Genomic DNA, 12,200 nt, shown 5'->3' with positions numbered 1-12,200 from the left:
TTAGGGGACGAGTTTTGAGGAAGCATTGTTTTAGGTCAGCCATAAAAATGTTGGCATACTGTGGGGCCATGCGGGTGCCCATAGCTGTGCCACTGACTTGGAGGTATAGATTGGCTCCAAATCTGAAGTAGTTGTGGGTCAGGACAAAGTCACAAAGTTCAGCTGTGAGGTGTGACATATGATCATCGGGGAAAGTGTTTTTGATGGCTTGTAGTCCATCTTTATATGGAATGTTGGTGTAGAGAGCATCTACATCCATAGTGCTATTATTACATAACAAAATATGTTCATGGATGACATTGTACAAAAGGGCTTAAAAACGCCAAGTGTTTTTGTATGTTTTTGTTTTGTTTTATCAAATTTGTGTCAGGGTCAAACTGCAACAGGAGATGTTAAATTCTATAAGAATATGAGGGTAGCACCCCTGAAAATGTGTACTATGTGGTGAATAGATTAAAGGACTAACTGTTTTTCTTCCTTCAGTTATGGGGATAGATTTTGAAATTAAGAGCAGCAAGTTAGGAACATACTGCACTTTTAAAATCTGTAAACATTCATATCTGAGTACAGGCTTCAGGCTATTGCAGTTGATTATGCAGCTGAGTCAGGAACTATGGGTAGCTATCAACAAAGAAAATGAATGAATATAACAGATATTTACTGATGTGCAGATGGTCTTTGGCACTCCTTGTTAAAATGGTGCTACTAAATTGGGGTGATTTCTGGTCTCCCAACATAGTTCACTCCCCCTCCGTGAATTGCTAAATCACACCAGCCAGAGATACCTTTTATCCCTGGTGCTCAGGAAATACCTCCAAAGGGCACGTTTTTGCAACAGATTTTTTTCTTTTAATCCTGCTGAGGAAGACCCCTTGCAAGTTTCTCGGACTTCACCCCCATTCACTTTCATTTCCAATGACACGAACTGAAGCCGGTGTCTTACTATATCAATTACTTAGTATATTTTTCAGGAACAAAATAGAAACATTTTCCATCAACATGGATCTTAATATAAGTTTCTTTGCCAAGAGGTTCCTTGCCTCCCTCTTCGGTTACCAGAAAGCCTTTTTGTTTCAATGGGGAGGAACACAAGTGAATCGGTTCCTCGGTTCCTCCCCCCTGTTTTGGGTGAGTGCAGACTGGGTTTATCGCAGGCTACGGGGGGAGAGGAACGTGAGAGTTCGTGGGAGCCCCTTGTCCCCATGTTGGCATGCACGGCGCTGCAGGCGAGTGTGGCAGCGCAGCTATGGATTTTAGCACGCAGTGCGATCTGCAGTCCGACCAGCTGTCTCATTTTCAAACCACCCCATTGGGACGGTGTTAAAATCCGGGATCCCCTTGTGTGCAAATCCCCTCTTGTGGCACGCATGCTCCGGTTTGTTTGCAGCCCTGGCTCCGGAGTAGATTGGGCATTTCTTTTTTTTTTTTCAATCGTCTGCAGGATGTCCATGAAAAGCCCTGGGGGCTTCTGCTCAACTTGTCTACGCCCCCTGTAGCTTGCATGGCAAAGATACAGCTGCGCAGGGAGGGCACTTTCTAGTCACACAACTGCATGAAAAAGGATGGAGGGCGGCTTCTGTGAAAAGCTGTGTGATAAGGTGTGGCTAGTAAACAAGGGTGGGCTTTAGCCCTCCCTAGTAAGGCGAGGCTGGGATGGAAGGGTGTAGTTGTTAGTAAACAGTTTAGTGAAAGACGCTTTCAGCAGATCAAAAAAGTGGTGAACTAACTGGGTAAATAATTTGCCTTAGCAAATAATATTTAAGCCACCAGGGCGAACCATAATTCTGTGCCCCGCTCTGGTCGGCTTTGCAACTAGAACTGCTTGCTTGTCAAAGCTGCTGAACCACTTCATTTGGTGATTTTTTTTTCTTTTAGATTTGTTGGGTTTTCCAAATGCTTGGATGAAATTGCGAGCAGTTACATAAATATTTCCTCCATGTAACCGCAATGCGAGGGATCACAATGTTAGAGAAGGGACCTTATCAGGATCCTCACACTGCTGGGGATTCTGCCATGAAAACAACTTGGAAACTTCAGAAGTAGTTCCCAAGTGGGAGATCAATGACTGAGTTGATCAAAGCAGTAAAAAAACATACGGTTTTTTTCATAAAATCAGCTCAGTTGTTGTGTGTGGGTTTTTTTTTTTTTTTTCATAGCTAAAAGTTAAGTATACTGAAATCCTCACTTGCAAGTTTTTTCATGTTTGGAGGTGACAACAGAAATTTTTCATTCCCTAGCCCAAGAGGTTTTTCAGTTCTAGCAAGATGAAAACACATTTGGTTTCTCTTTTAACCATGTTACTTTTGTGAGGAGAATAAAATGAACATGAACTGGTATTGGCCACAGCAGCATGAGAAAACCCTGCCTGGGCAGAGGAAACCACATAAAAGCTTGTGTGTGTGCATTTTGTGGGGGAGGGGAAGAGAGAAGGATGATGATGCCTGAAGCTTCTTGCACTCAGAGCTGCGATTTGTGAGTGAAACATGATGAAATCACCCCTGGACAAATCAAATGAGCCTGTCAACCTCACCAGGTGGGATTAGTTGTAGCTAATAGTCTGAACTCACGGTCCGGAGCAAGCAGAGCACTGCACTCAATATAAAGAAAAGAGCACACTGCAAAGGCTTTTCAAGAATTCTCTAGTATGGCTAAGAAAAAGTGTTTCCAGCTACATCAGGTAGGGAAGGAAAGGGAAAAAACGTGTTCGTTTTTAAAGGAGGAGTAACCAGTGTCTCCTGAAAAAGTTCCTACAAAAAGAAACATTTGAGCTTTTAAATCAAATGTTTTATTCATAAGCCCTGTTCTGGCTTTGATTACTCTAAAATTGTGACTATCATTTACTATTCCAATAATAGCAACTTTAGTGACCTGAAATTCTAATTATATAGCTAGTCCCCTGTTTCTTTCTCCCCCCCCCCCCCTTTTAATCATGATACTCTTAAGTTTGGGTTTTTTGTTTTGCCTAGTTTGATCATTTCACTCTCTTACTTTTGCAGGTAATATCCTTATTTGCTTTTGCCTTTGGAGTTAATGTCTGTGTAGGATTTACAGCAAATCGATTTAGAAGATCTGAAGAATGGGATGAAGGCCCAATTTCAGGTACAGTAAATGACATAAACTGTACATCTCACTAATCTTACCTTCTATACCATGGTTAGAAAACACTCCCACTCTGAAATAGTAGTTTACTATTCTTTTTAGGTCTGGGATATAGTGAAGAATATGTTAACAAGCTTGAGTCTGTTGACCTTTGGGACTCACCTTTAGGTTACCTGTTTACTTAAACTTTTGCTCTGTGTTCATGTGACTATGGAGAAGTAGGCTTATTTTAGAGTTGTTAACTTAGTCTGATATTGCAATTAACTGTTGTACACTGTGCCTGACTGTTGTTCATGGAGCCTACTGAATAGGTTCATTTGGTAAATAAAAGAAATATAACTTGATCAGGTAATTTCCAAGTGCACAGTTTTCATTCAGTTAGCTAGAGAGGCAATTTGTGCAGTACTTGTTTGGTTAGGGTCATTTCAAGTCTAGAGTCACTGAGAAAAGCTTCTTAGATTTGTGTATCTGCTAGTCATGCTGATTTGTGAACAGTAGGGGAGCGATCAGCAGGTGTTAATATTGGGAACTGCATGAAGCAGATGTGCTGTCACTCAGTCATGTATTTTTTCATTAGTTTCCCACCCTTCTCTTCTGGGTAAAGAAGAGAAAGGACATGCTACAATAGAGACTTTTGCTTATATTTTGTTGGGAAACATTGGATTTTGTCTCCTCAGGCATAGTCCAAGTGAAAAAATATATAACATTGAAGTCTTTTTTGGAAAAAAGTAGTCTTGACTTATGATTCTGTTCCTCCTTTTAGGATGAAAAAGGAAGCTTGTGGTAATTGACTTTGACTTGGTTAATATAACTGAAATGAAAGGGTTTCATTTACAATACCCAACTGTAAAGATAGCTTGAGAACTTTTGTAAGGAAATTGCTTGTTTACAGTGACTTGAGTAAGTTGGGTTCCTGATAATGAGTTTGTTAGGTTCCTCCCCCCCTTTACGTTCCCCAGAATTGGTGTCCACTCAAAGCATTGATCAGTGTAGCTGACTGAGTCAGCACATTTAGGTAACTAAAAAGGATGTTGCTTCTGGATTTTCCCTTGGCAAGGAAGAGCACCTCCTACTTTGCTGCTAAAACATACATTGTTCCTCTTAGTTTCTTCTTAGCATGTCTCTCCACGGATGTTAAGGTCGTATGCCTGATATGTTCGTAGCAGTACTAGGAAGACTTGTGCTTCATGGTTTCAGCATAGAGACTATCACTTGTTTTGGTTTGATCAGTATGAGGACAGCCCATTGTCTGGAATATGGCAATAAGAAAGCAAGAGAGGGTTTCTTCTCTTGTTTTTTATACCAACCAAGTTACTTCCAATATATCAAAGTTAATTTATAATGAAAACAGGATGTAAAATCTGAGATAATGGAATCTATGTACAAATGGAAGAACTCAGTTGCCTTCTGTGAGAGGAAAACTACCTTGCACCAGGGTAATCTTGTTTTAACTGGTAACACATACTCTGATCAAAGGAGTCTACTTATGTCTTGAAATTACTAATCACATATGACTCCCATTAGTACTAATGGAAACTGCACATGGAAATAGCCTGCTTAGAAATCCAGTGCAATGAATGCCAGGCCAAAAGATTACTGCAGGTTCTCGTTCAACTCCACTGAGTTTTGGTTTATGTATTTACATGTACTTTGATGTCTGCATCATAATCTTATAGGATTGACGTTGCTGTTGGGAAAAACTAAGATTAAACAAATGTTTTCACCATTCATTGTTACATGTGAATGGTGTCTTGTCTTTACAGGTGTGTACTATAGCACTTTCAAATTCCAAACCTTGTCGCTCTAGTTCTGCTTTATGAATCCATACCATCATCATTTTAACTCTATTATGTATTAATGACAAAAGTTGTAAGTGCTAAAGAATTCATCTTAAACTGAACTTTTTTATATTTAATAAGTTTTTCAGTATTTGTACTGAAGAAATAGCTGCATAAAATAACATCTAAGGACCTACGTACCCATCCCCCAAAAGAGAAATGAATTACTGAGGCAACCACTTCTTATCTTGACCTATTAAGTTTAGGTAGAGTACAAGTCTTCTAGGCCTGTTGTTAAGTAGCTTCAGAATGTGTGGTCTTAGTATAGATCTATTTGAACCACATTACTTTAAGCACAATAGGATGGTTTTATTGTCAGGATGGGAGCTAATATCTGTTTCCTAGATATGTGAATGTTGGAGCCTGGATACTAATCATATCTGTATTTTTAAGTGTACAACTAATCATGGAATTGTACTATATTTATACTAGAATAACTAGGATGAACTTAAATGGTCTCTCATTGAAATCTTATCCATTTCAATTGCACATTGCAAAATATAGTGTAAATAATATGCAGTGACACTGCTGTTCCAAACTCTTCAAATAACTGGTTTTTTTGCTACATATATGTAACTATTGCCTAACTCTTACCATGCAGTGTCCCTACTAAGGATTATGCAGACATGCCTGAGCAGTTGTTATAGGATGGAAGTCCTACAGTAAGCAATCTGTCTTTTGCAAAGAGAGTGTAATTTTACCACATACTCCAATATACTTAAACAAACCAATTTGAGATGGCACTCTTGTAGGTGGATCTTGCACACAGCCTGGAAATGCTATCATAATCATTTACATAAAGAACAAAAGGCAATGTGCTTCAATAGGATTTCTTCCCTTAATCAGTGGTCTACCACTTCACCCAAAGCTCTCCTTAAAGACCAATAGTTTTGAGTTTAACTGGCAAAGACTGAATGAAATTTAAAAAAAAAAAAAAAGTGTGTGAGCAGCTCTTGTGTTAAAGGGGAAAAAATCCTGGAGTTCAAAGGCATCCACAGTCCTCTATCAATCACCAGCAGGATCCAGATTTGATGATTTACAAGCTCCTGCCAATCTAGGAATTTTCAAAAAAGTTCATAACTTCATATTCAATGCAGGAGCATCTGACAACTCAAACCTGCGACAAATTAGCAGCAGTGCAGCTCCTATAAAGCTATTCTGCACACATCAGTACCCTGGCCACCTTTGTGTGTGACCTGCAAGTTGTGGATCAGCCTCAAAGGCAAGGTCATCTGAAACAAACAATTGAACAATCTCAGTATTTGTTAGATACGTGAGTTAAAATGAGTCCTCTTGGTGATGTGATGTAAAGTGTCTTACAATAAATCAATCCATTGGTTATACCTCATGTGTTACAGTAGCTTGATATAACATCTGAGTTAAGTTGTCTACAGTTGGTCACATGAGTAGTAAAGGCATAACCATGGTTGTCAGATGCATGGAAAATAGCGCAAGATATAGCTGAATGATCTTCTACCTAGAAGATGATGGAAGCTATTCTTCCCCACATCTAACACTAAGCCATTGAGATACTACTTCAAACACTGCTGACAGACTGTTGCTTATATAACATGGAGTAAGACTCACCAAATTTTCCTTTGTAAATACACATTGGCATGTGGTTTTCAACAGCATTATGGTGTAGTTTCCCTACTATGCAAAGACCCATTTGAAAGTAACTTAGTCCCACTGAAATGAATAGGGCAATGGTAATATTATAAAGCATTCTGAAATAACATCCTTGATTCTCATATTCATAACTTGCCATATCTAGGGTTTGGGTCTTAAAACAAAGACACAGCATGTACGGGGAATAGGAGCAAAAGAGCTCAGCACTGTCTTTTCAAAAGAGCTTAACAGCTGCCATTAAGAATAATGGGATTGCTAGCAGCAGAACTTTTCTGAAAATCTGTCCTTTTTAAGTAGCTAAATGAGTGCTGGGCTTTTAGTATTCATTGAAACAAATCTTCATGCATTAAACTTTACAGCAATCTTAAAAGTCCTCTAGTAAATTTGGAGTGTTTTTTAATATATAAGAAAGAAAGGCCATTCTGTGCAGAGAAGGCATAAATTTGAGTTTGGAAGTAGATTTCCCTTCTAAAGAGTAGTTGTCATACTGAAATAAAGGATTAATGCAGTAATGATACTTTATAAAACTTCTTATAACTTCAAAGAGGCTCCAGTGTCCTGTCAATATAGGAAACTTGGGCTGACACACATACTCTGTTTTGAAACAGATGGATCTGATTTTTTTTTTCCATAAGCCCAGGGCAGCCACAAGCCCTGCTGACGTCAGTGAGAGAAATTGATGCTTGCCACTTCTTCAGATGGGGCACAAATGATTAAAATAGGACACCAGGATTAACTGGGTATCGCGTATGCTCTGCATATCAATGCCTATTGTGGAGTTAAGGCTTTAATAGATCATTCACGGCTTTGATTGGAAAAATACAGATGCTCCCATGTTTGTTCAGTAACTGGTTGTTTAAAAGCTGATAAATGAGGGCTGGTTCAAAACATTTATTTTTCGTAACACCAGAAGTAATTAATCACTCTCAATTAGTAACTCCTGGTAAAAATATAGCTTTCAAAATTCATCTGCTTTTGTTATAGGGATTTCGGGAAGAAGAAACAAATGTAAAGCAGAGAATTTTGCTTGGGTCTGGCCACTATCCAAACAAACAAGAGGACTGATTTCAATAACTGAAGGAAACACTCCTGTATTTGTGCTGGCAGCATGTATATATTAAGTTTTAGCCCTATAGAATTTTAAATGGCCCAAATACTGAAAATTTAAATTTCAATCAAGGGAACACTGAGGAAGTTCCTAACTGAAGGGACACTCCCGTGCTTTTACATAGAGTATTAAATATACACACAATGAATACACACAGATGCTACCTACTTGACCCAAAAACTATAATAGTAAGGGGGAAAAAATTAAACCATCTAATGTTACTTTCTGCCCCAGATATGTGCACATGCCTTACATTACCATACCCCACAACCTTAATTCTGTTCCTGAGCCTTGCTAACCTTCCAGCATTGCCTTTACCAAGCGATTTCTTCAAAACCCAGTAGATTACCTTCCATCCTCCCTGCTGTATGCTCCCACAACTAATAGTGTTGGGATGATGGTTTTTGTTTGGAGAAGATAACTGCCCCCCCTTCCCTTTCTGCTGATGGATAAACTTTCAGCTATGTAGAACATCAGCAAAGAATGGCTCATAATCCAAAATATTTTCCAAAAGTACCTGTTGAATCAGATCTACATAAGATTTATGCCCTACCAATTTTATGTAGCTATTTCAACAAGAAAATAGACTGTTGCTGACAAACTTCAGCCCCAAACTGGTTTCAAATGCTTCTTAGTCAAAAAATGCCACAAAAGATATCAAAAGATTCAAAAGGTACTGTAAAATTTCACACTGTAAACACCTACTTAGGAAGAAAAACTTGAAGGTATGCTCCATTTCTAGCCCAACATGTGGTTGGTTTGTCATTTTGGGGAAAAGGGAGTATAGAAACAAATTATAGTACTGTTCTCTGATTGCTCAATAACTCCCACTTGGGCATCTTGCCCCCTCAATCCCCACCTAATAACTCATTGCTGTCTAATGCTTGCTTTAGTAATGGGCTGAGGATTAATGGTCTACAGTTTCTGAATTAGTGTTATTGTCAAAAGTTTTCTTTTTATAGCTTAATGCTCTCCAGAAGCCACCAAAAAGGATTTCCTCACTTTATTGGCCATTAACTCAGATTTGTTGAGTATCATACAGTTTCCTTTTACTGTGATGTTGATTTGGCACCTTATTGTACAGTAAACAAAATCCTGCTGACTGTCATGTAGACTAATTGCAGTTCCTTTCCCTGAAAATGTCAGGCAGTTTCTAACTGCAAAGGCCTGCTTTGGAAAATTTTTGATGCTCTCATAACTGGGCCTCTGAGACTTCAATGTATTTCTGCTAATGAACTCTTGTTTATTATGGACTCAGAGCCAGGTGCAGTTCTTTGCTGGACAATATCACAGCATGCTGCTTGCACCCCCCCCTTTTCCCCCACCCTTTTAGGTTAAAAAAAATTTTTTTTGGACTTAATTAGACTTTTTTGCTTCTGCAAACATCCGGGGTGCGTCTCCTTCTCCTTTTCCTTCCCCTTCACCTACCTCTCCTGTAACAGGGCAGCTGAAGTTCGAGTACTCAGCATAGCACTAGTTTGAGCAATCACTCATCAGCCATTGATGGACTGACAGATGTTGCCCTGTTTCTTGTTTTATGCAGTCCTGTCAGATTCCCCCTGGATCAGTACTTCTGGATCCTGCAAAAACAGATGCTTTGAACTTCAAGAGGCTGAGCCTCCTGGCTGCCGTTGTGACAACCTGTGCAAGAGTTACAACAGTTGCTGCTCCGACTTTGATGAACTATGTTTAAAGACAGGTATGATAGCTCTACTCCCCCATATCTACATATCTGGCTATGAATTAATGAGCACTGTCAGGGCATGCTGTACTCCTCCCCTCTCCCAACGCATTCAGCCTTTCTCAATGTGCGGTCCTTGCTTCCTTACAAGGACCAGTAAGCAAATTAATCTTCCCCAGTTACTGGGATGCCTTTGCCTCTGCCTTGGTCTCAAGGCAGCATCATGCGTCTCTATTCACATTGAGTCCACTTAAAAAGTATTACTGCAGTGCCCCACTTAAAAACATCGGCAGTTACACCCACTGAGATGCTAAAGTTTTCTCCTCTAGTTAGAATAGGAAATAACTGTGGTAACTATGAGATGTTGCCTTTCCACTAAACAATAGTGAATACTTATGAAATTAATGTTCACTCTTGTACTGTGGATTTCATGCCTCTGCAGAGGGGTCCACACAGGCTACTGTACTAGTTAAATCCCACTGAAGCTGTTAGGGCTTAACTGCTGCGTAGATGTTGTGCAGGTCCTCTAAAAGGAGTTAATTGCAGGTGAAGGAGTGAGCTGGTTGCTATTACTTCAGACACTTATTTCCAGATGTCAGGGCACACACAACACACTGATGGAACCTTTCAAGTTCATTTAATTGGACACTAGGAGGTGGAGAATACAGCACTGTTCATGGGTTTTTTTGTGGGTTTTTTTGGTTTTGTTTTTAGCTTGATACCTGAGTGCAGAAACTTTTAGTTGGACTATCTCCCTACTAACACCTTTTGGAAAATACTTCCAAATGGCAAAGCATAAACTTAGTGTTTTGTTTCCTAAAATACTGTGTATGTATTTCAGTTATTCACTGTATCAAAAAATATGTAGCTGGATTGGTATAGTGGTTAGGTTGACATAGGTGCCCAGTCTTCCTGCCTTTGCAATCCTTCTTGTTACTTTAGTCTTTGATGAAGAATCACATTTATTTAAGTAGCCGAAACAAATGACTAGTGTGTGGAATGGAATAAGGAATATTTCCATTTTTCAGCACAAATTATTTTCCCCTCCGTTAAGTTCGTTTACATGAAAATGACACTTCCGTACAGCTCTGAGCCAAGTCTGAACCTTGTGACCTACCCAGACTTCCGTAGGTCACCATATAACTTCACCTGCTCGGTATCCAAAAAAGAGTGAGTTGATGTGGTCTGGAAAATTGAGCATAGTTCTGGGGGCCAGGGACGTCTGAGTTTTGGCCTTGGTCAAATAATAGGGCTCTGAGGCACCTGAATGCTTTCAGGAGAATGGAATTTGGAAGATTCTCAACACCATCGATGATCAGGCCCACAATGTCCTGTCTCAGATGTTAAAATATATATATAGATACTTAACACCCTCCCTTACAAAACTGTTCTTTGGAGGCCTGTATATAAACTTACTTCCTACCAAAAAGTTGTTAGAATAATGAGAAAGAATGGAGAGAGAATTAGTGGATGAGATCTTCGGCTCTGCTCTGGCCCCTTTATGCTGGGTAAAAGGGCTGGCATGGCTTATAGGGGCCTTAAAAGTCCAATATCCAGTGGGTGGAGGATTTCCTCAGCACAGGCAATATACAGACAACCATAAGGCTGCCTCCTAAGCACCTCTTTGCAAGCCCTGGTATAGGCGTGTGCAACCCTAGGGAGGCTGCCTGGCTTAGACTGGCCTTCAGGACTGTCAGTCATCATGGGGGTGGCCTATCCAGGATTGCATGGTGCAAAGGTCACCTATAAGCCACTTTGCTCTGGGCAGCGGGTTTTATGCTGTGCCTCTTTGAGGTGCAGCACTGAATCTTACCTAATTAAGCTTTCATAAAGGGGCTCCTTCCATCTTTGTATCTCGTGTGTTGAGCTTGGCATGAGTAAAAGCGCCAATTGCATGCCATGTTGCTCCCTTTTACAATCCTCCTCCTATATGATGGTCATTCAATAGTAGCTTTAGGAATCCACTATAATGAGTATGTGTATGCATGAGTAACTAAGTATGTGAGACATGTTAATGTTCTTAAGTTATGCTCCAGAACCCCCACTGTATCCTTCATTCTGGAGTTAGTGGGGAAAGGGGGAGAGATTCCTTAACAATATTTTATTGATACTTTTGCTTCTATTAAGTTTGGACAGTGGCTTAAATGACAGCATCTGAGAGTAATAAAACCTGCTTGTGAATGGGGAAGCACTCATGCCTTCACAGCCCTCTGACTCACGTCTCTTTCTGTTTATAGTCAACCTATCAGTTTCAAAATTCTTGAAAATACTCTGCAGATCACAAACTTCCAAACCCGACTAGAATGATTGGCTAGCTTCACTGGGATGTTCAACTGAGTGCTGTGGACTCTTTCTTTCTTTCAAAATCTTATTTTCTCAATTTTCATGTTTTCCCTTACTTTGTGAAAATTTTAGCTCGAGGCTGGGAATGTACCAAAGATCGCTGTGGAGAAGCAAGGAATGAAGAGAATGCCTGTCACTGCTCTGAAGACTGCTTGACCGGAGGAGACTGTTGTACTAATTATCAAGTTGTATGCAAAGGTACATATTTCTGTCACTTTTATCTATCCTGAACTGACAGAGGCTAGCCCTGTGGGTAACGTTGCGCATTTGTGTGAAAGAGCCTCCCTCCTGCCCTGCCCCCACACCATACACATTTTATTTTCTATTTTTTAGGAGGGGCCAGGTCTCCTTTCCTGAAGCCTAGGCTCACAGGTGCTGTCAGCTTTGTGGAAGCAGTGTGTTTAGGCTTTGGGGAAGATGGGAATGCTTTGCATCAGTCAGAAGTGAAACTACCAGGCTGAGTGGAGAAGGAATAGATTCTGCACGCTGAGATGGAGTCTAA

General features: G+C 40.0%; 1 protein-coding gene across 4 annotated transcripts in view; it reads left to right on the top strand.

The window, feature by feature from the left end:
- The window catches only part of ENPP2 (ectonucleotide pyrophosphatase/phosphodiesterase 2), a 95,734-nt gene that overhangs the window by 33,401 nt on the left and 50,133 nt on the right, over positions 1 to 12,200 (top strand). For 2 of the 4 annotated variants that reach the window (XM_067530757.1, XM_067530781.1), the window contains exons 1-4: positions 2,555 to 2,677; positions 2,997 to 3,099; positions 9,218 to 9,373; positions 11,771 to 11,896. In XM_067530757.1, the coding sequence (XP_067386858.1) occupies positions 2,645 to 2,677; positions 2,997 to 3,099; positions 9,218 to 9,373; positions 11,771 to 11,896 (418 nt within the window). In that variant the 5' untranslated portion in view covers positions 2,555 to 2,644. Of the gene's footprint in view, positions 1 to 2,554; positions 2,678 to 2,996; positions 3,100 to 4,474; positions 4,536 to 9,217; positions 9,374 to 11,770; positions 11,897 to 12,200 lie in introns of those variants that run through there. The other 2 variants (XM_067530765.1, XM_067530774.1) reach the window with 2 other exon arrangements.

This window comes from Emydura macquarii, unplaced genomic scaffold (genome assembly GCF_026122565.2).
Source record: "Emydura macquarii macquarii isolate MOO-44397 ecotype Brisbane River unplaced genomic scaffold, CSIRO-AGI_Emac_v2 contig_369, whole genome shotgun sequence".
Lineage (NCBI taxonomy): Eukaryota > Metazoa > Chordata > Testudines > Chelidae > Emydura > Emydura macquarii.
The sequence above is the reverse complement of the archived record's forward strand: the minus strand, read 5'-3'. Positions and strand labels throughout refer to the sequence as shown.